The sequence below is a fragment of the Natator depressus genome, chromosome 1, assembly GCF_965152275.1.
Source record: "Natator depressus isolate rNatDep1 chromosome 1, rNatDep2.hap1, whole genome shotgun sequence".
Classification (NCBI taxonomy): domain Eukaryota; kingdom Metazoa; phylum Chordata; order Testudines; family Cheloniidae; genus Natator; species Natator depressus.
Window position 1 is genome coordinate 47984772 of NC_134234.1, and position 26720 is coordinate 48011491.

Consider the following 26720-nt stretch of genomic DNA (forward strand, 5'->3'; position numbering starts at 1 on the left):
ATTTTATATGTTCTGCAAAAAGCCAACAATAACTGTGTTTTAATTAATCCAAAATTTCTTTCTGAAGAGACTATTATCTTTCTGTTAACAAGCAGATGTTAAAACATGTCCAAAACTACAAAGCCATAATACGTAATTCCTTGACAAACACATTTTCATTGTCAGCTTCCATTATCTTTAGATAATTGTAAATATTGGACTTGCAATTTTTATTAGTTAGCTAGACTAGACTTTGGGGTTTTATCTTATTCTTTGGATGTGGGGTCCACCAGTAGCAGTGTGCCCTGCCTCTTTCTAGTAAACCAGAAATGCCTTTTTAATAGTGTAATCAATAGGTTCAGTGTGTCCCCTCTTAACCAGCTGGGAGGCCTGTGAATTAATTTCTGTGGTTAACAGGCCCTGTAACTCAGCAGAGATAGTTCTAGTATATGCAGTTCCATGTTTTTATTGGTCTTGTACCACTCCCCTTCCTGCCTTATAGCCAAAGGCAAAATGAGTCCAGCAACCTGTCAGTGCACTGGCACTGCTTCAGGAGAAGTAGCAGCAGGAATGGGCTAGGCCCTCTCAAGGGAACTATTTTTTATCTGGATAATGCAGCACTTAAACCTTTTTGTCATTTCCTTCTCTTATGGATTTTCACTTTTCACTGAGTTAGGAAAATTTTCTCTTGTTCATTTCAGCCCCACAGGGTGAATTTCTACTCTGTTTAATTTTGTATTGGACATTGCTATCTGAAATTCCTATTTTGGGGCTGGCATACAAGGATGTTGAAGAATGGTAATTTCTTCCCTGTTAAATTGGTTTCTCCCTAGTCTGTGTCTGCCAGCTGAGAGATCCTATCCCCCATCCTGTTTTGAGTTGGAAGAATTTTGAAAAATTCTGAATTTTTTTTCTCACATTTTTTTTTAGCATTAATAGATACTTTTCTTTTGCTCAGGAACTGTCTTAGCATTTGAGTTAGCCTACCAAACCTCTTTATAAAGGAATGATATGATAAAAGCTTTGATCTATTTCCTATCTCCACCTGTTACTATAGTAGAACAGCATTTATCCACTCTTAGGGCTTGTGTTGAAAGACCTGGAAATATCAAGCAGGTAGGAGTTTACCATGAAAGGAGTACGTGAGGCAGTGAACTCCAAAACCCTGATTCTAAAGTTAGTGTACACAGACATGATTATAAAATATAAACACATGTTCATTCAAAGCATTAAGGCTCTTGAAAATAAAATGTCTCTTATTAACTATATTAGGTTGACAAAAGATGTTTAGCTACTTTGAACTAAGTGTATCCTCAAATATAAGGAAAGACTTTCTATTCATGGAAGTATGAAATTCATATACTATCACTACTGCCATTGGGAGAGGGCACTGACTGACTATTTCTGTTGTGTTTATTTTACTTTAGCAAGCCATGACAAATTTTGTTTTTATTCCCTTAGTTCACCATCGGAGATTTCTCTTCCCTCAGCAAAGCTTGAGGCACCACCTTTTCATCTTATTTAGTCAATGGGCTGGACCTTTCAGCATTATGTTTACACCACTGGATCGTTACAGTGACAGAAATCACCAGATTACAAGATACCAGTATTGTGCATTAAAGGTATAGCATATTTTCCTTCCACTATGCAAAGTGATCTATTCGGTAAAACAGATTACAACAACAAAGCCTAAGTTTAGAAATGTAAAAGAGGCAGATATTGTGGTTATTTGTTTCCTTTTATTTAAAGTAGTTGATTATTTTGAGAGAGAGAGAGAGCGAGAGAGAGAGCGAGAGAGAGATCTATAAAGTTAAAAATTCCTATTTTTCTTTCCAAAATTATAATCTAAAGTTATTTCTTGTAGTATACTTCTTTGTTGCCCGCATAGAGTGAAATTTTGTTTTATTATTTAGATTTTCAGTAAGAAAAAGCTCGCACTGACTTCAGTGGAAGCAGGATATCAGGCCCTAAGATCAAGTGCAATATCAGTTCAGTATCTGATACATCCTATTTCCAGAGGACTATATCCTGTACTTATATGGGGATGTACTCAATAGTTTTAAAAGTCTTGTCCAGCTCTAATAGCTGCAACTCAAGCTCCTAAATAAACTGGGGAAATAATGTTCTATGTACCAGTATATGCTGCATCAAATGATATAAAACAATTTTAATTTAGACAGAGAACATGATGCTAATTAAATGTTTAATAGGTTTTATAATCTCATTAAGAACAGATTGGCTGAAATGACAAAACACATTTTGAAGCATTTGCAAAGTGTTCCTATTGCAGTGTTCCTTTAATGTGCTTAATTTTTTAATTAAGCATTTGAATTAATTAATGCAGTTTTTAATTATAATTAACCTATTTTAATTAATGCAATTACCTTCTAGATCAATGTAAATGTTGAAATCTAGCAAAAAAGCACGATTTCACTAAAAACAGGTAGCAATTGGAAATGTCTTGCAAGCACAGTCTGTTAAACACATTCACAAATGTTAAATTAAACAGATTTCTCTGTATTACTAGGCAATGTCAGCTGTACTCTGCTGTGGCCCTGTTTTTGACAATGTGGGTCTTTCCCCTGATGGCTATCTTTACAAATGGCTTGATAACATTCTAGCTTGTCAAGATTTACGAGTAAGTACCTCATCAATAATGTATGGTTTTAAAATGATTTTAAACTCTGTACTTGTTGAATACAGTCCACTTTGTGACTGTAAAAAGAAAAGGAGTACTTGTGGCACCTTCAAATTTGTTAGTCTCTAAGGTGTCACAAGTACTCCTTTTCTTTTTACGGATACAGACTAACATGGCTGCTACTCTGAAACCTGTCTGTATGACTGTAGGCTTTGTGACCTTTGTTTTGAACAGAAAACAATAGATCCGTGCAGTATTCAATTACAAATGCATAATGAACCGTATCACAATAACGTTTAAGTAGTAAAAGGAATTTTATTATTTCAGGACACACAGTTTGTGTAGCATACTAAACTAAGCAGGGTTCTGTTATGAGGCTCAGACTGGTTTGCAGCAATGTTTTAGGTTTTTCATCCATTACTAATACAAAGGTCAAGGACAGTATGATCTCAAAAAGTATTTATATTTCTGTTTGGAGTATTTCCATCCCACCTGCTTCCAGGACTTGTGAAGTAAGAATGTAAAATCATTTCCTGCTCAGTGATGTAGCTGCTGGTGAGGCAAATCTGAGTGAGTCAATGTGTGTGGGCAGATCTTCAGAAGGTGGCAAAAAACCTACTAATTTTAGGAAAAATGGAGTCTTTACCTTATAGCCTGGATCTGTAACAACCAAATATTTATTGACTTGTTAGTGTTTGAAAATAACTCCATGAGTACTAATTTGATGGATTATTTTTGCATTTAAAATGATTGTGCCCTAAAGACATTTCTGGTTAGATGATAAAGGGAAGAGAGGTTTCAGAGTAGCAGCTGTGTTAGTCTGTATCCGCAAAAAGAAAAGGAGGACTTGTGGCACCTTAGAGACTAACAAATTTATTTGAGCATAAGCTTTCGTGAGCTACAGCTCACTTCATTGGATGCATGCAGTGGAAAATACAATGGGGAGATTTATATACACAGAGAACATGAAACAATGGGTGTTACCATACACACTGTAACAAGAGTGATCAGGTAAGGTGAGCTATTACCAGCAGGAGAGCGGGCGAGGGGAGGGGGTGAACCTTTTGTAGTGATAATCAAGGTGGGCCATTTCCAGCAGCCCCCCCCCCCACACACACACACACACTGTTCCTCATACGTTCTTGTCAACTGCTGGAAATGGCCTGATAAATCTGGATAGATATGGATGCTCTCATTCAGAAGTAAAGTGCCCTAAATTCGCAGTAGCTTAATCCTCCTCTATTTACCATGAAGATACTTATATGCTGTAATTAAGTCACCTCTCAGTCTTCTTTTTGATAAACTGACAGATTGAGTTCTTTATGTCTCTCATGATAAGGCATTTTCTCCAGCCCTCGAATAATTGTTGTGGCTGTCTTCTGCATCCTGTCCAATTTTTCGATATCCTCTTTACAATGCGGAGACCAAAATTGGATGCAATATTCCAGTATTGGTCTCACCAATGCCATATACAGAGGTAAAAATCACTCACTGCTCCCCTGTTTGTACATCCAATGATCTCAATATCCCGTTTTGCCACAGTATTGAACTGAGATGTGATACTGAGGTGCTTGTCCACTATGACCCCTTGATTCTTTTCAGAGTTACTGCTTTCCAGGATATAGTTCCCCATTCCATTCTGTAGGTATCAGCATTTTGCCAGCCCTTAATCCATTTAAGATGTGCTTTATATGTACAGTATTGATTTTTAATCGGAATATTATGCAATACTAAGACAAACACCTTACAGAAGTCTATGAAGTTACCTTTATCAACCAAACTTGTAATCTCATCCAAAAAAAAAAAATCAGATTTGTTTGACAATACTTGTTTTCTGCAAAATACTTTTGACTGACTGGCATTAATTATATTCCTACTGTTTAATCACCAGGCCAGGGATTTCCTCAGCTAACTCTTTTATAACTATTGAGTGCAAGGTTTCAGAGTAACAGCCGTGTTAGTCTGTATTCACAAAAAGAAAAGGAGTACTTGTGGCACCTTAGAGACTAACCAATTTATTTGAGCATAAGCTTTCGTGAGCTGTAGCTCACGTGTAGCTGTAGCTCACGAAAGCTTATGCTCAAATAAATTGGTTAGTCTCTAAGGTGCCACAAGTACTCCTTTTCTTATTGAGTGCAGGTTATTGGGCCTGCTGATCTAAAAAGGTTTATCCCTTGTAGATGTTGTCTAACATCCTCCTCAGTTGCTAATGAACTCAAAAGTTCTTCATTTTCATACGATATAAGTACTTCATCCTGTTTTTTCCAAATACAGAACAGAAATATTTATTGAATACTGATTGTCACAAACACATCTGCTTTTTGTGCATCATTATTAATAATTTTTCCATCTCAATTAAATAATTGAATGATTTATTGCAAAGATTGCAAAGATTTCTGTTGCTCCTAACATTTGAAAATCTCTTTATTGTCCTTAGCCCAGCCAAATATGGATTTTTCTCTGATGTTTTTTTTTTTTTAATTTTTTTGAACTTCATAATGTCTAATTTATATTGATTGAGGTCTATTTCCCCCTTTTTCCAATTGATACGTATTGATTTTTTATTTCTAATTGCTGCTTTCACTTTACCGCTGAACTAAGATTGGCTTTTAGCCAAGTTTGTTCTGTTTCTTGATACATATTGATTGTGTAACTATGGCTTTTTGTCATCTAACAAATTCTTCTTAAAGAATTCCCAGTTTTCATTCATATTTTTCTGTCTAAATTTTTCTTCACAGTCAATTTCATTGATAATGTTCCTCAGCTTTGAAATGTTAGCCCTTTTGAAGCTCCAAATATATATATTACGGGTGGGACTATCCTCTGTTTGCCCCTATTGAATGTTATCCCATCATAACCACTCATCCGTAGACAACCACTAACCTCCAGTCCAATGATTAATTTCATCTTTGTCCATCATAGTGAGATCCAAAATAGTGTTACCTCATGTTTGGCGCAACACCTTTTGCTTCTACATTACCTGCAATCCAAGAAACACAAAGATGTACTCCAAGCTTTACTTAAAGGATTAACGAACATGAATGAGTTTAGCCTCACAGCACTCCTTTGAGGTAGAAAATTAGCAGTATCTATGTTTTACAGGTTGTATAGCAAAGACACATGGATGTTACGGTCAGCCAGCAAGTGTGTGTTAAAGCTGGGAATACAACCCAGATCTCCTGACACAGGATATTAATCATAATATTATGCTTTCACCCTTATTTTGAAGGTCTATTTTTAAAAATATATTTAACATATATGGGGTTTGTGCAAGACATATTTTTATGAAGTGTGGACTATTCACAACTGAGTTAAATCCCATCTGTGGTATACATAAAATGTATTTATGATAAACGCTCCACTTTTTTTTTCTCCATAGTGCGCAATAAACATGGTCCTTTTTTTTTTTTCATTTAAAAGGCAGGTTAGTTTTGTGGCTTTGTGTCTATCTCCCTGAATAATTTTAAGAAACCTTGGGAGGATCTTTTTTATTTTTTTACAAAAAATAATAATTGGCATTCTGTGTGTATTCAGGTTCATCAGCTTGGATGTGAAGTTGTAGTCTTATTGCTGGAACTAAATCCGGACCAAGTAAATCTTTTCAACTGGGCTATAGATCGGTGTTATACTGGATCATACCAGCTTGCTTCTGGATGCTTCAAAGCCATTGCGACTGTGTGCGGAAGCAGGTATTAATAAACCTAGAAGTAGACTGTCCCTGAGGCAGTTAGTGTGAAACAAGATCAGGGCTGCTATTTCTAAGATGTTTACTCACCAGATATTTTGTGTAATCCTACTTGTTTCTGTTGGAAACAGATTCTAAAAGTTCTTTTCCATTAAATTTAAAAATAATGGTTGAAACTGTAAGTGTGTTTGCTTTTGGTTGCTGTATTGCCCTGGGTTGCATGCTATGAAAGACACAGAAAAAAACTCATGTATGTGAAAGGGAATGGTGAAACATCTGCACAGCCAAGTGTTATACTGCCTTAGACCATCCACTGAATAACAGTCACCTCTGTGACTTTGCAGCAAACAGGAGAAAAGGCACCAGATCTGGGGCCAGATGCAAAAAGTTTGGAAGAGCATCTCTTATCACATGAAATGCGTCTGCAAACATGCTTATTTATACTGACAAAGTCAGCACAGTATTGGGGAAAGGTTAAAAAAATAATCTCTGCTTTGTCTGTGTATGTGATCAAGTCTGCAAGGGAGTGGCCAGGGTGTTGAGCAAGTTCTGTATGGAATTGCTGCTAGCATTCCCATGTCATGTCTTTTTACACAATGTTTTGAGGCTACACATCCCTGTCACTCTCTTACAGGCCTGCCTGAGGCACATTTTTTGAGCATGTGATAAGTTGCCCCTTGTAGTGTCCTGTTGCTGCGTAGGCGTTTGAACTTCTGATCCTTCCATGCACAGAAAGGTAAACTGGGGCCTAAACCTTTTTATTTGTAACACCATTTTTAAACCTAGTGCCAAAACAATTTTTGATGGATTTTTCCAATACCTTCAGACTAAATAATATGAAAATAAAAGTTTTCTGTGTTGTCATTTGCCAAACAATTATTTTGTCCTTTTTCTAACTGCCCTTGGATTTGACCTGAGTTTCCTTTCCTTTTGTGTTCGGATTAACATTATCAATGATGTTAACAGAGTGGGAGCACAAAACATTGTTTTTTTGTATAGGTCCTGCATAAACATTTTTTTTCTTAGTATCTTTTCAGGATTAAAGTGGAAAAGAGGTTTAACAGTTATTTTGAAATAAAGGATAGTTTTCATCTGACTAGGCATCTGAAGTGCTGATATATTTTAGACTGAGACTTCTTGACAAAAACAGTTTGGCAAGATGTCTGATCAGTATGTTTTGAGAGAGTAATGTGTGGGACAGTGCAAAGTTTCAAAACATGTTAAGTATTTTAGAATTTGGTATATCTCTAAAAAACACTATTTTGTTCTTATAGAAACAGCTGCAAGTACAAGCTGCATTGCCCTGAGATTTAAAAAGTATGATTGGAATTTTATGCTTGTAGATTTAGTAGCTTCTGAGATTCAGTTTTGCTATCTTAAAAGAAAACACAATAACACTAGCTCTTCACCTACAGTCTTTTCTCCTCAGATTTTTATTAGATAGGAAAAAGTGCCCTGGGAAAGGGTTTCATTGATGTGCCATTAGCAATAGTTAAAAATGCATGATCATTTTCAAGAAGAAACTCATATTTCAGCCTATTTGGGGAGCTATGTTGAGAGTTTAGCTAATACTAAAAACTGGTTGGCAATTTCCCATATTCCATCCTTTCGTCAGTAGCAATAAGTGTAGGGGAACCTCTGCTTAATCCAGCTGTAAATAAGCAATGTAGTATTGCATAACTTATGCCTCTCTTTCCACAAAGAATCCTCTCCATTAAAAAACTCAGTTTGTCCCAGCCCATGGTTTCCCATGCTACATTTCTATTGTGATACTGTAAATAATGTGTTCTGGAGTTTCACTAATCATGTCCCTACAAACTGGAATACTGGAGTAATTGAAAACATACACTTTATTTACACTTTTCTTCCATTTCTTTTCAACTAGTAATTACAGGGATTTTACTTGGGTTCAAATTCCTAGACGGTATATCCTTTGGCAACAACGTGGCCAGTGGCATTTTGATGATGAAGTGGGAAGGGCAACTGATATCTTAGTCAGTTGATATCTTAGTCAGTTAAGACTTTTTCCTTGAGGCAAAACTATAAAGTCTCCATCATACTGTATAAGAGAGGCTAAAGGTTAGGTATTCGAATCTTTATTTATATACATTAAAAAAATCAGAACATTTATTTAAATAGTAGGAAATTGCTGGATGCTCACCATTTTGAAAATCAGACCACTTATTTAGGTGTCTAAATATGGACTTCATTGACTAATGGTAGGACCACAGGTTTGCAAATATTGACCAGACCGGTTCATATGATTGTCAAATTCATTTGAAGGAGGCCTATACCAGATAGCCAGTGTTCTTTATTTTTAACTACATTTATTTATTGGCCATTTCACTGCTATTTTTCATGTAGCTTAGTTTTTTCTATTTTGTATCAATGTACTCTACAGTATAATTATTCTGTTAATGTAATCTTGTTTTATCCTAATCTTTAGATTTTTGTGTTGGATTCTCTTAGGCATGCTTTTGTAACCCTTGATAGTTTCCTCTTTCAAGATGCTCCCTCAGGTGGGGATTATTTGAATTTTGTGAACTGTGGGAAGGACCAGGTTGGGGAAGGACCAGATAGACTGACGTGGAGCAGCAGAGCTGGGATACACTAGTATGTGGATTTAGTAAAGATGTCCCAGAAATCACTTTCTGTCCATCCAACAACGCAGCAGCCTTTGTCTACGCTAGGTAATTTAGAACTTCCATTTCACTGCCACAGCAGCTCAACTGATAACAGTGGTGGAGACTCTAATGTAGACAGGATTCAGGAATTTTTTACCACCATGTTGTCTGCCCTAGACTCGGTGGTAAAAACCTCCTGAGTCCTGTCTATATTATAGCTTCCATTGCTTCCACTGGTGGAGCTGCAGTGGTGGTGAATTATGGATCCTAAATCTGCATGTGAAGACTCAGCCTAATAGACAAGATAATGAAGAAGGTTGTAGGTCAGTTACTGAACATGGTTAAGATCATGTCTACAATTTGGAACAATCTCGTAAGTAAGTCCGGAGAGAACCATCTTGTAATCAGATCCCCTGACTCATTTGTAATTGTAGTGTAAACAGGCTCTTAGTTCTGTATTCGTTATGGTCGAAGTGGTAGATATACAAATTCCACAATTTTATGTTGGCTAAAACTAAGGTAGTGTATTTACATATCTACATGGAAAAAGGGTAGAAATCTCCAATCTAGATTTGTGCAAGACCAAATAACATTACATGGAAAATTGCCTTTCTAGCAATAGTGCCTTCAGGACCCTGCTCTTATTTATCCACTCTACACTAAATTTTGAATACGTAGGATGGTGGAATTTCTTCAGCAAGAGCGTGTCATTTGTTGAGCCAATGCATTCCCATTCTTCATGTTTATCCTTCACTAACTGTTCAATCTGATAGAGAGTTCTCTTTGACTTTAATGTCTGAGAATGTGCAATTTGAGGAATATATCCTTTTCCAGAAGAGGCTATTTTAACTGTCAGTGGAATTGCTTGAAGAATATTTTATCCCTGGAAACTGTCTGCCCAACCATCTTTGCTCTTGGGAGTTAGTTTATAAAAAATTAGATACTATATTTTAAAAGAATTTACGTTTATGGAATAGGCAATTGCAATGCATTGCTAAGCATTGTCTCAAGGTAATTGTCCATCCCTCCGTCACCAGATGGCCACTTGACTCCGGAGTATGTATCCATAAGTAAATAACTCCCTTTCCTATAGTCTGGTGGAGGAGTGGAAAAAACAGAGGTGATATTTTTCTTTATATCATTTTTACGCATAGGAAATCAGAGTGAATTTAAACTGAGATTCTAATGTTGACAAAAATGTATTATTTATTCTTCCAGGAACTATCCTTTTGATATAGTGACACTTTTAAACCTAGTGCTATTCAAGGCGTCCGACACCAACAGAGAGATTTATGAAATTTCCATGCAACTTATGCAGGCATGTATCAGCTACTTAAAAAAAAATCTCCTTTAAAACAGTAACCAAATGCAAGTGGCCCTATCGTTTTCACCATGAACTTCTTACCATGTATTACAGTTTGGTTGGGGTGTTTTACTTTTTGTTTTGAAACCACGACTAGGTGCTACAGTAATAAATATAGTATATAATAATAATCATAAATGCTGCAGTGATTACTTGTATACAAATTTAATGCAAATGATTATTTATAATATTTCTGAAACTTGGAAATTTTACTGTGAAACATGTAGACCTTTATGTGATTTCTTAATCTGTTTAAAGTTGAAATTTGAAAGTTTTGTGCACTAATGAAATCCTTTCACTTCATTGCCCACTTTCTTCTCTTCTGTAGATTCTTGAGGCAAAGCTTTTTGTTTATTCAAAGAAAGTTGCTGAGCAAAGACCTGGCAGTATCCTGTATGGTACACATGGCCCATTACCACCTCTTTACAGTGTTTCATTGGCACTTCTTTCATATGAGCTAGCAAGGATGTATCCTGAGCTCACCCTTCCACTTTTTTCAGGTACCTGTCTATTGATATTTTAAAAAAATGTTTTCAATATTTGTTTTTTATGTAGTGTACAAATGGTAGCCTGTTAGTGTATTTCAAGTTGTGAATAACAATTAGATTGATATTTCTGGTCAGTTTGGTTATATTCCAATTCTATTGTACTAAAATTAAGCAAAATGCTTTGTAATTAGATACACAATTTCCTGCAGACATATGCAAAGTACAGTGGTTGATATTTAAAACTCAGGGTGTGCAGTCTTTGGGGGTGGACTGGGAAGGGCCTACGGTCAGGGGTGCTGGAACTAGGAGTGCCCCTGGCTTGAAGTGGTTTCCATCATATTCAGGTTTGCAGTTTTGTTCAGTGGCTTTCAGCATCCCACTATAAAAACTGTTCCAACGCCACTGACTGTGGTAGTTTTAAGGCAGCTTTGTGCCCTCACAATCCTGGGCTGTTCCTTCACTGGTTAATTCCCTCACTTAGAAATTTGCACCTTATTTCTAGTCTACACCAGTCCAGCTTTAACTTCCAGACACACATGCACACACATCCTGGTGGAGAGGCTGATTTAAGCAATAGATTACATACCATAATTAGTAGTTCTGCAGTTTCATATGTGAGTTCCTTAAGAATTCTTGGGTAAATACCATCTGGTCCTGCTGAGACCTCAGTCTCGGACAGTTCCTCAGATTTTTCACCTAGAAAGAATGGCTCAGGTGTGGGAATCTCCCTCACATCCTCTGCAACAAAGGCTGATGCAAAGAATTCACTGAGCTTCTCCACAATGGCCTGGTCTTCCTTGAGTGCTCTTTTAACACCTCAATCATCCAGTGACCCCACTCATTGTTTGGCAGGCTTCCTGCTTCTCATATACTTTAAAAAATGTTGCTCTTAGTTTTTGTGTCTTTTGCTAGTTGCTCTTCTGATTCTCTTTTGGCTTGCCTAATTGACTTGATTTGCCAGAGATGATGTTTCTTCTTGATTTTCCTCAGTAGGATTTGACTTTCAATTTCTAAAGGATGTCTTTTTGTCTCTAGCTGCCTCTTTTACTCTGTTGTTTAACCATGGTGGCATTTTTTTGGTCCTCTTACTCATTTGGGTTTTTTTATTTGGCGTATAAATATAGTTTGAGCCTTGTTATGGTGTCCTTAAAAAGTTTCCATGCAGCTTGCAGGCATTTCACTCTTGTGACTGTTCCTTTTAATTTTCATTTAACTAGCCTCTTCATTTTTGTGTAGTTCCTCTTTTTGAACTGAAATGCTACTGTGATGGGTTTTTTTGGTATTTCCCCCCCTACAAGGATGTTAAATTTAATTACATTATGGTCGCTATGAGCAAGCAGTTCAGCTACTTTCACTTCTTGGACCAAATCCTGTACGCCACTTAGGACTAAATCAAGAGCTGCCTCTCCCCTTGTGAGTTCCAGGGCTAGCTGCTTCAAGAAGCAGTCATTAATGGGGTCATTCTTGTGATGCCTAGAGTCCCCAGTTGAGGTCAGGGCCACTTTGTTCAGACCTACACCCTGTACAGACACATTGCAAGAGGCAATCTCTTCTCATAAGAGTTTACAAGACAAAGTGGACCGTGGTGGGAGAAACAAGTATTATTTTCTCATTTTTTAGGTAGAGAATTGTGGCACAGAGAAAGTAAGTGGCTTACCTGAGGTCACATAGGAAATCTATGGCATGACTCCTGAAACCCCCCAGTCCAGTGCCTTAACCACAGGGTCATATTTCCTTATTAATAAATTATGACTTTTTAATGGCATACATTTTATGTTTACACATATTGTTTATTTGTCTATAATATGCTTTCACACCTACTTTTTATGAAATAGTGTTAGTGTTCTATAAAGTATGTTCACAGTACTCAAGAGTCATTTGTGAATTAAATAGGTCTTCACAGATAAGGACTTAAAACTTTATATTTAGGGCCCTACCAAATTCACGGCCTGAAAAACACATCACAGACCGTGAAATCTGGTCTTTTGTGTGCTTTTACCCTATACTATACAGATTTCACAGGGGAGACCAGCGTTTCTCAAATTGGGGGTCCTGACCCAAAAGGGAGTTGCGGGGGGGTCACAAGGCTATTTTAGGGGGGTTGCAGTATTGCCACCCTTACTTCTACGCTGCCTTCAGAGCTGGGCGTCCAGAGAACAGCGGCTGTTGGCCGGGCACCCAGCTCTGAAGGCAGCGCTTCGCCAGCAGCACCACAGATGTAAGGATGGCAACACCATACCAGGCCATCCTTACTTCTGCGCTGCTGCTGGCGGCAGCTCTGCCTTCAGAGCTAGGCTCCTGGCCAGCAGCCGCCGCTCTCCATCTGCCCAGCTCTGAAGGCAGCGCCACTCCCAGCAGCAGTGCAGAAGTAAGGATAACTGTACTGCAACCCCCACTACAATAACCTTGCAACCCCCCCAAACTCCTTTTTGGGTCAGGACCCCTACAGTTACAACACTGTGAAATTTCAGATTTAAGTAGCTGAAATCATGAAATTTATTATTTTAAAAATCCTATGACCATGAAATTGACCAAAATGGACTGAATTTGGTAGGACCCTATTTATATTGTATTCTGAAGACATGTATTTTTTTCTATTATGTATTTTGTTTAGGCCTTGTCTTTATTGTTGTTGTCTTCTTCTAATTTTCTTTTTGAAATACACTAGTTACTACAGAAATAATATCATTGATATGAATAATGCTTAGTGATAACCACAAGTGATTTTATACAGTCAATGTATGTAAATGCCTTGAGATTTAGGCCACATTTAGGAAATATAGAAGCTTATGCGACAATTATAACCAGATATCAGAATACTATAATTATTTACAGAACACTACTGAAAATTTTCCATAATTCTCCAAAAGCTTTTAAAATTCTAGAATAATTTGTCAAATCTGCCCTATTTTTTTTGTGTTAGCAAAAATTTAGCTGTGTGTGTCGGTACACAGCAATCTATAATAGGGTATGTCTTGAACATGCTTCTTAATTTATATTTCTAAATTCAAAATTCTTACCTCAGTTATTTTGCACTTAAGACCTCTGACACATTGCTTACTAGTAGCTTACATCAATGTAATGTATGTTCCTCCTGCTAATACCTAAATATTTGCTTTTGTGCTTTGATAATATTCTCTTACCTTGCAAGATTAAGGTCATCAGGTGGCAAAACAGAAACAATCAGACTTGCTAAGCATGTAATTTTTTCAGTGTACTTGTACTTATCTTTATAGACTAATGATTGATGCTTTTTAATGCTTACTATTTTAGAGGTAAGTCAACGATTCCCAACAACCCATCCAAATGGGAGACAGATCATGCTTACCTATCTGCTACCATGGCTTCATAACATCGAACTTGTCGACAGCAGACTTCTTCTCCCAGGTTCAAGCCCTAGCACCCCAGAAGATGAAATAAAGGCTAAGGAAGGGGAAATAGCTGTCACATATGGACTAAAAGGAAATGGATGGGGCTCTCCTGAGGCCACATCGTTGGTGCTTAATAATCTCATGTATATGACAGCTAAGGTAAAGCAAAACTGTTTTCTGAAATATTCAAGCTATGATATTTTTAAAAATTCAAAAATACTCAAAAACTAAAGTGTGTCTAGAATTCCTTCTATTGATATAATCTTGCATGAGCACAAATACTCACGTCTCTCTAAATGTGAATTTCATTCTGAGTAAAAAATTGTACACGTTTCTAAGTGACTTAGGAGCCCAAGTCCCACTGAAATACCATTTCACTTCTGACTGGTATGTAGGCTCCTGAATCACTTAGTTGCTTTTGAAAATTGTACTCTACATCTTGTTACCGTGTTTTGCTATTGATTTTGCATGAGCTGACGTTGTACAATAACATATCTTTAGTTTGTCTTCTAAATGTCTGCATATATTAATGATATGTTTAGTGCACCTTTTCAAAAGTTCCATCTCTGTGCCTCTTTACAGTATGGAGATGAAGTTCCTGGGCTAGAGATGGAAAATGTCTGGAATGCCTTGGCCAACAATGAGAAATGGAGCAACAACCTTAGAATAACGCTGCAATTTCTAATTAGCTTGTGTGGGGTTAGCAGTGATACCATCCTTTTACCTTATGTAAGTGTTTGTGTTTTGTTTTATTTGCTGTTGGTTGCACTGTATTTTTAAGGAAGAAAACAGCAGTTGTAGAAAATTAATTACTGCCAAAATACCCCATTATGCTTATCCATTCACGAGCATCCAGTGTTATATTAGGTCAGTTGGGAAGAGTAAACGAGCCCAGGCGCTGAAGGCAAACAGAGAAAATGTGCCATCAGAGCCTCTCTTTGCACCAGTGGAGCTTACTTGGTTCCAAGCAGGGGTAAGCTCCACCAGTGAAAATAGCAGCTTTGTCAAAGTTCAGCTTTGTCAGCACCGGGGAATAGTGCAGCAGTAACAGTGGCTGGCCACTAATGGCTGAAAGCATTGTGAACAAACATCAGAACCATTTTTCAATATCAAACTTACACAACAGATATTCATTTTGTACATACAAAATGTTATGAACACGACAGAAAGGAACTCTTACAAGTTTAAATAACTTGCATGAAAAATTAACTAAGTTAAAAATATTAAATGCCTTGAACTTTCCCCAGCAGGCAGCTAGTTTAGACGACAACCGGTACGCTAAATTTTGCAAGGGCTTAAAACAATGAAAAGTTATACAAGGAAAAGGATAATAAATTCATGCTATCTCCAGTATTAGTGTTTGTGCATTTTAAGGATTTAGCTCCAATTCAGGAAAGCACCAAGCATGTGCTTATCTTTAAACATGTTCTGAAGTCCATCCTTCTTTAGCAAGGCTATGATTTTGAAAGGTGTGTGTCAATGGGAGTTGGGTGCCTAACTCCTTTTAAGCACTCGCAAAAATCCCATTGCATAGCACTTAAGAAAGTGTTTAAGACCCCTTTTAGTCAACTGAACTTAAGCATGTGCTTTAGGGCTTTGCTGAGTCAGAACCTTATATCAGTTATTTATGGTGCAATGCAGGATGTCAATTTAAACACTAGTGGAAATTGTAAAGTTTAGCATGTCAGCTTATTCCTTTTTGTTCCCTGCATAGCTGTCATTGGTTACATAACTGTTCCTTCTTGTATGTGAGTCAAGTTGTACAATATATTGCTGCTGTTGCTGCCGTTAGAATAAAACAGGTTTTTTTTCTGAGTGAAGTAATATAGCTCCACTTCTGTCTGGCTCTTCAGTGGTTGGGAGAAACTGAATCAAAATTTAGTGCTTTTTACTTTTTTCAGCAGAATTACAGTTTTTTATTTGACTGTCCCTATTAGTTCCCATACTAAGAAAATGAGAATCCATAATTACAATGATTACGTTAGTTAATTGGCATCATAGGTGTGCATAGTTCTTTATAAACAGTTTAAAATGACAGGCGTGCCCTGAGGAGTTTACCACCCATAATAGAATAAGGGAAATAAAGGGTGGGGGAGAGTTTGTGGGAAGACAGCGGAGGATCACAAGATATCCTCATTATTACATACACATCTTTTTGGTTCCCTTTCATTTTTTAATTTAATAGATTAAAATTGTGAACTCTGTCTTTGTGCAACGAAAGCTGGAATGGTTGTTAGTGCAAGAAAGCTAATCCAAAGGAGAAAAAATTGAAGGAGGATAATGTGGTGCTCCTGGTCAGGAAGGATTTTCCAGGTTTAAAGGGTTGGTATGGGAAAAGGTGCAAAGCTTATGAGAGACGGAGACAAAGGGCCTGATCCAAAGCACATTGACGTCAGTGAGAGTTTTTTTATTGACTTAGCTGAATCAGGCCCAAAAGGAGCATCAAGGTCAGTTGAGTTGACAGGAGTTGTGGAATCTCCTTCACTGGAGGTTTTCAAAAGGAGGCTGGGTAGCCATCTGTCTTGGGTGATTTACACATGACACATCCTGCATCTTGGCAGGGACTTAGACTAGATGACCCCTGCAACCCCTTCTAACCCTATGATTCTATGAGAGAAAATGCTGGGAACTGAGGGTAGACTAGAGAGGCAGGACTGTTACAGGACTCGGATTGATTTTTAGGAAGGCAGTACTAGCCATTTCAAAACACATCCTTTGCCACCTGAGCTATTGAAATGCTTTTTATGCTTCTCCAGTCTGTGTCTACATAATGCTGCTAAAGATGGTCAAAAGCACAGGTGTGTTTTAGGTTTTGTCAGCCCCAGAAAAGGTATGTTTTCATCTGAATTTGTATCCAAAGTCCATTGGATACCTGTTGCTTTACATACAGCTTCAAGAGAAAGGTTACTAGAAGGGGGCTTTAATTACTCTGTCATGCTTTGTTTTCTGGAACTGACTTTTTCCTTTAGCTCAAACAGCTTATTTACAGAGGTCAGTGATGGCAAATTATTACCATTAAATAATTCACTGTTTTTGTGTATGCTTTATTTGTATCTCATGTAGCCAAGAGGAGGCATATATCCACACACACTCTCACAGAGATTATACTCTCATAGAGAAATATACATATACTACTCCTGGGGGAATTCTGCACCGCAAAATTAAAAATTGTGTGCCAAAAAAATGAAAAATTGTGCGCACAATATTTTATAATTCTGCATATTTAGTTTGTCAAAATAACACAGTATAACTGCTCCAGTTTCAGTTATTTTGGTAATTTATTTCAAAATACCTGTCAGCAAGCATGTCTGTAACAATACAGACAACAAAAAAGATTCCCCCAGGAGTAGAGAGTTAAAAAAACCTCTGTGACAACCCAGTTCCTTTTTCTCTGTTATGCTTTTGTTGGGCGCCTCAGTCTGGGCGTGTCACACATGCCAGCTGAGCATATCTTCAGGGAAAACTCTGCGCCTGTGGTCTTTTGGTCGATTCTCATTTTTTTGCCCTGCCCCCCGTAGGGTTACCATATAGAGGTTCCCAAACAAAGGACACTGCCGAGAGAAGGGGAAGGCATGGAGGGAGCTGGAGGGGGGAATACAGTTGGAGGGTGCTGGAGCAGTGTGTGTGTACTTCGAGGGTTACTTGGGGGAGCTGGAGGGGGCTGTGCGGGGCCCCCCGGCCCAGACACCCACATTCCTTCCCCTCCAGAGCCCAGGAATCCAGAGGAAGAAACAGCCTGATGCTGGTCAGACGGGGCTTGTATAGAGTTTCCTTCACACAGCCTCCTTCCTTCAGGACATGCTGGGAACCGCAGCTATCAGGAACCCTCCAGCACCCTCTCACCCTCCCCTTCCAATCAGTAGTGTCCTCTATTTGTGAGCTGGGGAGCCTCACTCTGCTGGTTCCAGCAGTCCCTCGTGGCGGCCAGCAGCTCTGCAGCACCAAATCTTCAGGCAAAAAAATGAAATTCTGTGTAGAACATTAATTCTGTGCAAATTCTGCATCGCGCAGTTGTGCAGAATTCCCCCAGGAGTAATAGACATAAATCTATACATTCAGAGATGGTATTAAAACAGCAATGCCTGTATGCAATGTAATGTAGGTATTGTTTGTTCATACATAACAATGGGAGAAACATGGAAGGCCTATTTAAGAGAAATCTGATAGAAAAATGGAGTCATAAATTTTAAAAATGATGATAAAAATAGGAGATTTAGAGAATATACTCTTATGTGGAGATGCAAAACAATCCCGCTGCCCCCCCCCCCACAAAACTTCAGCAGTAGCCATGAACATTTAGAAAAAGGAATTAATGTAATCTATTCAAACACTATTTATTGCTTCTTCACAAAAAACTGGAATATAGTTCTTCCACCAATGCTGCTCTTTGCAACGTAAAGTTAAAAGAACAAAGGCATCTTTGTGTCTGTTCCTCAACTTTGACATGATAGGAGTTTGACTTCCATTATGATTAAGGCTGCGAGTCTATCACGGAAGTCACGGATTCCGGGACCTCTGGGACTTCTGCAGCAGCAGGTGTGGCTGGCCCTGGGGCCACCTGAGCAGCTCGGGCAGCCCTTGGGCCAGTTGTAATGGCCGCTGCTGGGGCAATCTCAGGCCACCATGCCCCCTCCTCCTAGCAGCAGCAGGATTTTGGGTGTGTGAGGGGGCTCAGGGCTGGGGCAGGTGGTTGGGGCATGGGAGGGGGTGAGGACTCGGGTGGCACTTTCCTCGGAGGGCTCCCTGGAAGCGGCGACATGTCCCTCAGCTCCTAGGCGGAGGCGTGGCCAGGCATCTCTGCATGCTGCCTCCACCTGCAGGTGCAGAGTCGGCGCTTGGGGCAGGGGCAACGCGCGGAGCTCTCCTGGCTGCGCCTCCACCTAGGAGCCGAGGGACATGTCACCACTTCCAGGGAGTCATGTGGAGCCAAGTAGGGAGCCTGCCAGCCCCGCCAAACCCCCCCCCTTCCCAGCAACCGCGAGGATTCCAGGCCACATGCTGTTTCCCGCCTTCCCAAGCACCAGCAGGGGTCCTTGGATGCCCCTCCCCCGAGCACCCGCAGCGCCCCTAGGAGCCCCCTCCCCCAAGCACTCCTGGCGCCCCTGGACCACTCCCTGCCACAGAGCACACAAGATTTAGTCAAGGGTATATAGTACAAGTCATGGACAGGTCAGAGGCTGTGAATTTTTATTTACTGCCCATGACCTGTCCATGACTTTTACTAAAAATACCTGTGACTAAAATGTAGCCTTAATTATAATTCATATCTTGATTGTGATAATCAGTAGCACTTCCATCTACATCTTCATTTAGGCTATCAAAATATGTCAGCTTATCACATGAATCTGTGCAATGCTTTGATAGTGCCCCAGTGTACCAAGATAAGAAATCATAGTTTACTGTGATAACTATAAAAGGTTTTTCATGCCATAAACACATGTTCCTTTAATCATTTATCTTACAGATAACTTATATACATTAATAACAAAGTAAAATAGATATGTAGATCTTATCCTAACAACTGTAGCAAAGGGAAAGAAACCACTTTCAGCATGGTGGTGGGTGTGTTAAAGACAGATGATAGGACATACTCCAAGTCAGTTTTGCATCAGAAATGTAAAAGAAACAATAAGACAGTTTTAGAGTAGCAGGCAGCTAAAAAGGCACCACATGCCATTAAACATTTACATTGTTCACAGCAAAAAGCAACATATGACTTTTGATATTAAAAATGGAATTTCATAATCTAGCATTAGGAAGGACTAGCATATGTGGTACAGGTCCTAGAAATAGGGGTATCAGCATTCCTCCTGTTCTTCTACATGTGGTCTGAGAACTGGGACATTTTTAATGTTAAAAAAAAAAAGTTAAATGCTCTTAAAGCAGCAAGCTAGATTTGGGTGAGTGAGTTTGCTCCTAAAGAGAGAGGCAGTGAGGATGGTGGCAGCTAAGGAAGAGAAGTAAACCCCGGGAGGACAATTGCTTGTTAAAACCTGTAGCTACTCAGATTTGTTGTGTCCAAATTAGACCTGAAATGGCAATAGTATACCACTCACCCCTATCCTCGTTAGAAAAAAGGAGAACACAATATGTTTACTGCAGAGAGCATAGATGAATCATGCCTCCCCTTACTGGGGGGGGGGGGCACAATCTAAAGGAAAGGACATGTGACCACCCCATGTGTCTCCTCTGCCCAGTGACTCTCCCCGCCATGTGTTCTGCCTTGTGCCCAGCGCTCTCCCTGCAACACCAGAGTTAACTGCAGGAGGTTGGGGTGCTCTGTCCTTCTCCTGCTGTGCTTCTCCCCCGCCCCCCACAGCACACTGAGCTCTGCTCTCCCTGGCAGCCTGGCAAGGAGCAGTACGGAGCCGCTTCTCACGCAGCTGAAGCTGGCCACTCCAGGTCGCTGCTCTGTGCAGCACAGCAGCTGCCTGAGAGAGCCTGGCTGGGGAGATGGTGGCAGTGGGCTGCCCCCCACCCACGCCCGGCTGCCAGGGACAGGAGCCACGCGAGCTGGAAATGTGCCAGGGGAAAGAGGGGACTGCGGTTCACTCAGCCCCTGTCCCTAGTCGCCAGGCTCAAGCGGGAAGTGACCTGCCACCGCCACCACCTCCACAGCCAGGCTGTCTCTCAGGCAGCCACCATACTGCACAGAGCAGCAACCCAGAGTGGCTGGCATGAGAAGTGTCTAGTCCCCCCCTTCCGCTCCCTGCCTGGGCCTGGCTGCCAGGGACAGAGGCCAAACGTGCCAGGGGGAGGCTCAGTGGGAGAAGGACACAGCCCCTCTCCCCCCTCTCTCCCATCCCGGTAGGCCAAGCAGAAATCTCGGGGGGGGGCGGCACTCGACCCTACATGCCCCTTCTATGCATCGTCTATGGCAGAGAGCAAAATAATTAGCAACTAAAAATAATACCAACAAATTATCCACAGCATTCAGGCTTGCAGAATCCAAAAGGCCACACTGCTGCAAGATTAACTCTTTGTCTTTACCTTTCTCTGTTTTGGAATCAGTGTGCCTCTGGCCCTCACCAGCTGCTTCCTGCCTTCAGCCATATGTTCTGGCTCAATGGGCACAAGGCAATGCCTCTAATGCTTTACTGGCTGGATTTTTAAAAGAGGCAAAGATTGCTTTAAGAGGGCTGGCTGGTCTTTTTTTATTTCTTTGTCTTTTAAGTGTTGTTTTCTTAGTGCATCCACATGAACTGCTCTGCTCCCCTGGTTTTAGAGGGTGCTGTGCAAGGTTTGTTAGGTAAGGTGTTGCCCATCTTTAATTGCAGTACAAATAATGATTGAAGAGCATTTGCTTTTTAGAAACTCCTACAATATCACTCACAGTGAAATACAACAAGCACATTTTTTCCAGTTACTTTAGCATAGTCTTTAAATGTGTACATTTTCTCTAAAGTTAAAAAAGAGAGTAAAATAAATAGAAAATAATAAATGTGAGAATTTTGCCATTCACTTCAATAGGAGTAGGCTCAGTATGGTATGCATTATTGACTTTACTGTGATTGCTTGTTTACCTATATAAATATGTATTTTCAAGACTTCTGAAAATACCTTTGACTCTCATGACACATGTAAATGGCTAGCTGGATCCTTGCCTACCATTTGTGTGTACAATTACCTGACTTTCACACACAATTGCATGCATAAATGTACATATGAAATTATGCGTGGACCCCTGCTTTTCTTTTTGGAACTTTGGCCCTATGAAGTATGGCAAGCTTCAGCTTGGAAGGTATTAATGAATTCAAAAGATAAACCCCTGAATATGATTCACTAATAATGCTAGTTACAGAGTTTTTAATTACATTCTGTATATTAAAAATGTTGGCTTATGGGGGATAATAACCGAATAATTCTGAGCAACCAGATCAGAGATTTGTTTTTAAGAGAAAGTATGTTGAAATCAAAAGGGAGTTATATTCATATTAATATGAGCAGGGTTAATTCAATTATATTGTTCTGGTGTCTTTTTCAACAGTAATATATGCATTTTAGCCTTTTGGTTATTGCAAAGTAATATGTTTTTATTGTGTGAACTATTCTAGTTGTTTATCTATTTTGTGTGGATACTAATAAATGTCTTTTTTCTCCTTTAGATCAAAAAGGTTGCCATATATTTGTGTCGGAATAACACTATTCAAACAATGGAAGAGCTTCTTTTTGAACTGCAGCAGACCGATCCAGTAAACCCTATTGTCCAGCATTGTGATAATCCACCTTTTTACCGCTTTACTGCCAGCAACAAGCCCTCAGCTGTTGCTTCTGGTATGAGCTAAATATTATTATTTCAGCTATGACTTTATACCTGTTTTTTAGTCTCAGTCTCTTTGTTCAGTTCAGTTCTGGAATACAAATAAATAATAATGACACCTATAAGTCACAGCACCTACTAGCGTGGCTGCATGCTCTGCAAACCACATGCGCTGAATGACGGGTTCATTTAGTTGTTCTCTCTCGTGCAGCCTTCTATAGTGCTTCTCTAGAACTCAGCAGGATCTTGGTGAGACTGAGCTTGAGATCTGGTGTATGTCATAGGGTCATGTTCTCTTTGACCACCTTGTTCTGAAAGTTGCAGTAGACTTTCAAAACTAGGACTGCAACACAGTTAAGGTGCTAGCTTGTCAATAAATTGGTGCTGGGGAATGCCTGCTGTGATCATGGGATTGCTGGTCGCACACTGTTCTGTAATATTAATGATAGAAGAACCACTTCAGATAAATGATGAACTGCACCAAACCCTGACAGCATCTTTTTAAACTGGTAAAGAACAGGGAACACAAATTTACAGGACATGCAAGATTCTGGGAACTCACTTTTTTTAGGATGTGAAACAAGACCCTAAAACACATGTACATGTTGCATGGATATGAATGTGTGTGTAGTATATGCATAATGACCAATTTTACTGTGGCCTTTGACATAAATCTAAAGTTAAAGTTTTTTATTGTTATTTTAGTATGAAAGAAAAGCAGCTCATGAAAAGACTATGTATATTTGTATGCGTGTGTAATTTAATGGGTGTGCTTGTTGTCATCTCACATACAGGAACTACCTCTAGCAGTAATACCGTTGTAGCTGGCCAAGACAGTTTTCCTGATATAGAGGAGAGCAGGATGGTGAAGGAAACTGATGAAAGGTTCGTAATCTGTTTCTCCAAAATGTGCGCATTTTAAAAAAAGATTTTAAGGGCCAGATTGACATCAGCTCATGTCAATCAACCAAGCTCCATTGACTTCAGTGGAGCCACACTGATGTAGACTGGCTGATGATCTTTCTGACCAGAAGCATTGTTTTTATCCCAGGAGGAATGTTTTTAAATAGTCATTCAGGAAAGCAGTAAAAGCAGGCTGCAGAATCTCCTGTTTCAAACAGTTGATTAGTAACATAAGCCTAATATTGTAGGTACAGCCTAGGTATGTGTGACATCTAAATTGAGCAATTTGTGCTACCTAGCTCATGTTGTAGGAACCAACTGGACAAGAGAAAGAGAAGTGGGGGAATCTACTGAAAAAAAGAATTTTAAAATCTTTTAAAAATATTGGGTTTGATCCCATACTCTTTTAGTCCATGAAGAGAGGATAAAAATCTGTGTGCAGATCAGTGTTCCTGACTGTGCAAAGAAGCTCAGTATCACTCTTCCTTTTTAGGATGAGGTGGCAGATATTGGAAGGACCATTTTCTACATCTGAAAAATATTCTGCCCAGCAATCCTGAGTCACTTAATATATTTCCAGCCTTCTGTATCTTTCATTTCTTATTGTATGTATATAATCTTGATACATTGGAAAACTGGGCTATAGACAACAAAATGAAATTCAGCAAAGAGAAATGTAAGGTGCTACACTTAGAGAAGAAAAGCCAAATGCTAAATACAGAATGGGGGACAACTGGCTTGATAACAGCACTGCTGTGAAGGATCTGGGAGTTGTTGTAGAACACAGCATTGTGAAGCTGTTGTAAAAAAAGCAAATGCAATTTTAGGTTGCATTAACAGAGGCATAGAACGCAAGTCACAGGAGGTGATAGTACCGCTCTACTCGGCGCTAGTTAGGCCTCAGCTGGAATACTGTGTCCAGTTTTGGTCATCAATGTATAGAAAGGATGTAGAGAAACTGGAAAGGACTCAGAGGTGAGCAACAAAGATGATCACAGGGATGGAATGCAAGCCATACAAGCAAAGGCTGAAGGAACTGGGTATGTTTAGTTTGGAAAAGAGGAGATTGAGGGGGGATATGATAGCTGCCATAAAAAAAGATGGAGAAAAGTTGTTGTCTCTTGCCACAGAGGGCAGGACAAGAGGCAGTAGGTTCAAACTACAGCATAGTAGATTTAGATTAAATCTCAGAAAAAACTTCCTAACAGTAAGAACAGTAGGACAATGAAACAGACTGCCTAGGGAGGTTGTAGAAGCTCCTTCGCTGGAGGTTTTCAAAAGGAGACTGGATAGCCATCTGTCTTGGATGGTTTACACACAACAAACCTTGCATCTTGGCAGGGGGCAAGACTAGATGCCCTTTGTAGTCCCTACTAACCCTATGATTAAAGCACCCATTAAAGCAGATTACAAAACAGTAGAGTCACAAGTTAAAGGGGCACACCATTTCCAGTACCACAGAAAAGTCTATTTTCTTTTTCTTACTAAATCCCTTTTCTCTTTAGACGGGAAATACGAATGAGCTGCAATAACGTCAGTGAAGGTCCCCATTGATGTTGAATTAGTTTGTGGTTCTTGATGTCCACTAGCATCATTTCAAAGTCCCATTTTCCACTGGATCAGGGCTCAAATGAGCAAGAACAATCAGCTCAGAGATCTTCTCCTGTAGTTCCCCTCTTTATAACCACTTTGAACTATCTCTTTGTTAGGTCTTATAAATATAAGAGGTTGCCATTTTCTCAGCTCAATCTCTTAGTTTCTCTATAGAGTAAGCTTGGTTAGGCATTCAGATGTCATGCTGTGGAGCATGGTATAAAAACTTCATATAACAGAGAGTGTGCCAAAAACTGATAGAGGTCTCAGAGTAGGGAGCAAAAAGATGCTGTGTGTGAGCAAAAAGAAAATAAACCTCTTTGCCTTTGGGTGTCCTTCTTATTTTTCCCTACAAAAATGTTTATAGGTGTATTGTATTAAATTGGGGTTTTTTTAAATGGCGAAGCGAACAACTGATACAACGTTTTTCATTATGTGCCCCAGTTGTAACCTGCCAGCAATTTCACAGTGTCCTGTCTCTCACAAAATGTAGATGTGGCCAAACCAATTTTTCAGTAGTAGTGTGCTGTGATACTTTTGTATTCTTATGTCTGATTTTGTAAGCAAGTAGTTTTTAAGTGAGGTAGAACTTGGGGGTATGCAAGACAAATCAGACTCCTGAAAGGGATACAGTAGTCAGGAAAGGTTGAGAGCCACTGCTATATTTAAATGCACAGATGTAGAATTGTTCTTAGTGTTCTCTTTGTCATTTGTCTCTTTGTCTCTTGTAGTCATTTTTTTTAAATAATAAGGTGACCAGAGCAGATGTTGTGGATGACTTTGTCTCCAACAATCATTGTTCTTTAAATATGTTTATGATGAAAAAATTCTACAGTAAGTAATAGAAGTTTTGCCACCTGCTCTCATAATCACAGGCCTGTTTTGGAATAATTAAGTAGAAAATATTCTATAATGAAACTAAGTAGAAAATATTCTAGTTTTTGTGTTGAAGACACAATATCACATAAAAGGAAACCCTGAGTAATGTGTAAAATGCCATTTATTTGTCTAGAAATTTTTTTGATCTGGCACAATGTCATCATACTGCACCATAGCTTTTCAAGGTGATGTTGCATTGTGTCTTGTCTTGTGATGTGATTTCTTTCTCTGACATCATAATACTGTATTGTTTTGTTATCAATGTGTTTGGATGTTATATTGTGACAGTTATGTGTTTGTATTGTCAGCATTTGTTACATGGTTTTCAAAGTGACCGCTTTCTCTTATTTGCAGTCTGTCTAGCTATATTCTTACGGAGTTCAGATGAGGATAGAATTTGACATTGTGCATTTCTTCATATGTGTTTTCCCCTCAAAATATATCTTTTAGTACACTTTTCAGGGTTTTTTTAAAGACTGCCACAATAATATGCTAAAACAACGAGGAGTCCTTGTGGCACCTTAGAGACTAACAAATTTATTTGGGCATAAGCTTTCTTGGGCTAAAACCCACTTCATCAGCTGCATGGAGTGAAAAATACAGTGAGCAGAATATATATTCTAGCACATGAAAAGATGGGAGTTGTCTTACCAAGTGGGGGGTCAGAGCTAATGAGCCAATTTTCCCTCCCTTGGTATTCACCCCTTCTTGTCAACTATTGAGAATAGGCCACTTCCACCTTAATTGAATTGGCTCATTAGCACTGACCCCCGACTTGGTAAGGCAACTCCCATCTTTTCAGAATTTTATTTAGGTTGCAAAGTCAAGTACTTAAAAGTAGGAAATTCCATGCTTAAGGTGGTCCTTGAAAATTTGGTCGGAGTGAGCATTTACTACAGTGGTTTGCTTTGTCTAAATAAAGCATTTAATGAAGATT

The 26720-nt window shown here is 39.1% G+C and overlaps 1 protein-coding gene across 4 annotated transcripts in view; it reads left to right on the forward strand.

Moving 5' to 3' along the window:
• FRY (FRY microtubule binding protein) overlaps positions 1 to 26720 on the forward strand; it is a 323193-nt gene that overhangs the window by 191979 nt on the left and 104494 nt on the right. For 3 of the 4 annotated variants that reach the window (XM_074959318.1, XM_074959340.1, XM_074959350.1), the window contains exons 27-35: positions 1441 to 1601; positions 2507 to 2617; positions 6152 to 6306; positions 10145 to 10244; positions 10618 to 10789; positions 14051 to 14307; positions 14731 to 14877; positions 22254 to 22422; positions 23203 to 23293. In XM_074959318.1, the coding sequence (XP_074815419.1) occupies positions 1441 to 1601; positions 2507 to 2617; positions 6152 to 6306; positions 10145 to 10244; positions 10618 to 10789; positions 14051 to 14307; positions 14731 to 14877; positions 22254 to 22422; positions 23203 to 23293 (1363 nt within the window). The remainder of the gene's footprint in view (positions 1 to 1440; positions 1602 to 2506; positions 2618 to 6151; positions 6307 to 10144; positions 10245 to 10617; positions 10790 to 14050; positions 14308 to 14730; positions 14878 to 22253; positions 22423 to 23202; positions 23294 to 26720) is intronic. The other variant, XM_074959329.1, reaches the window with a different exon arrangement.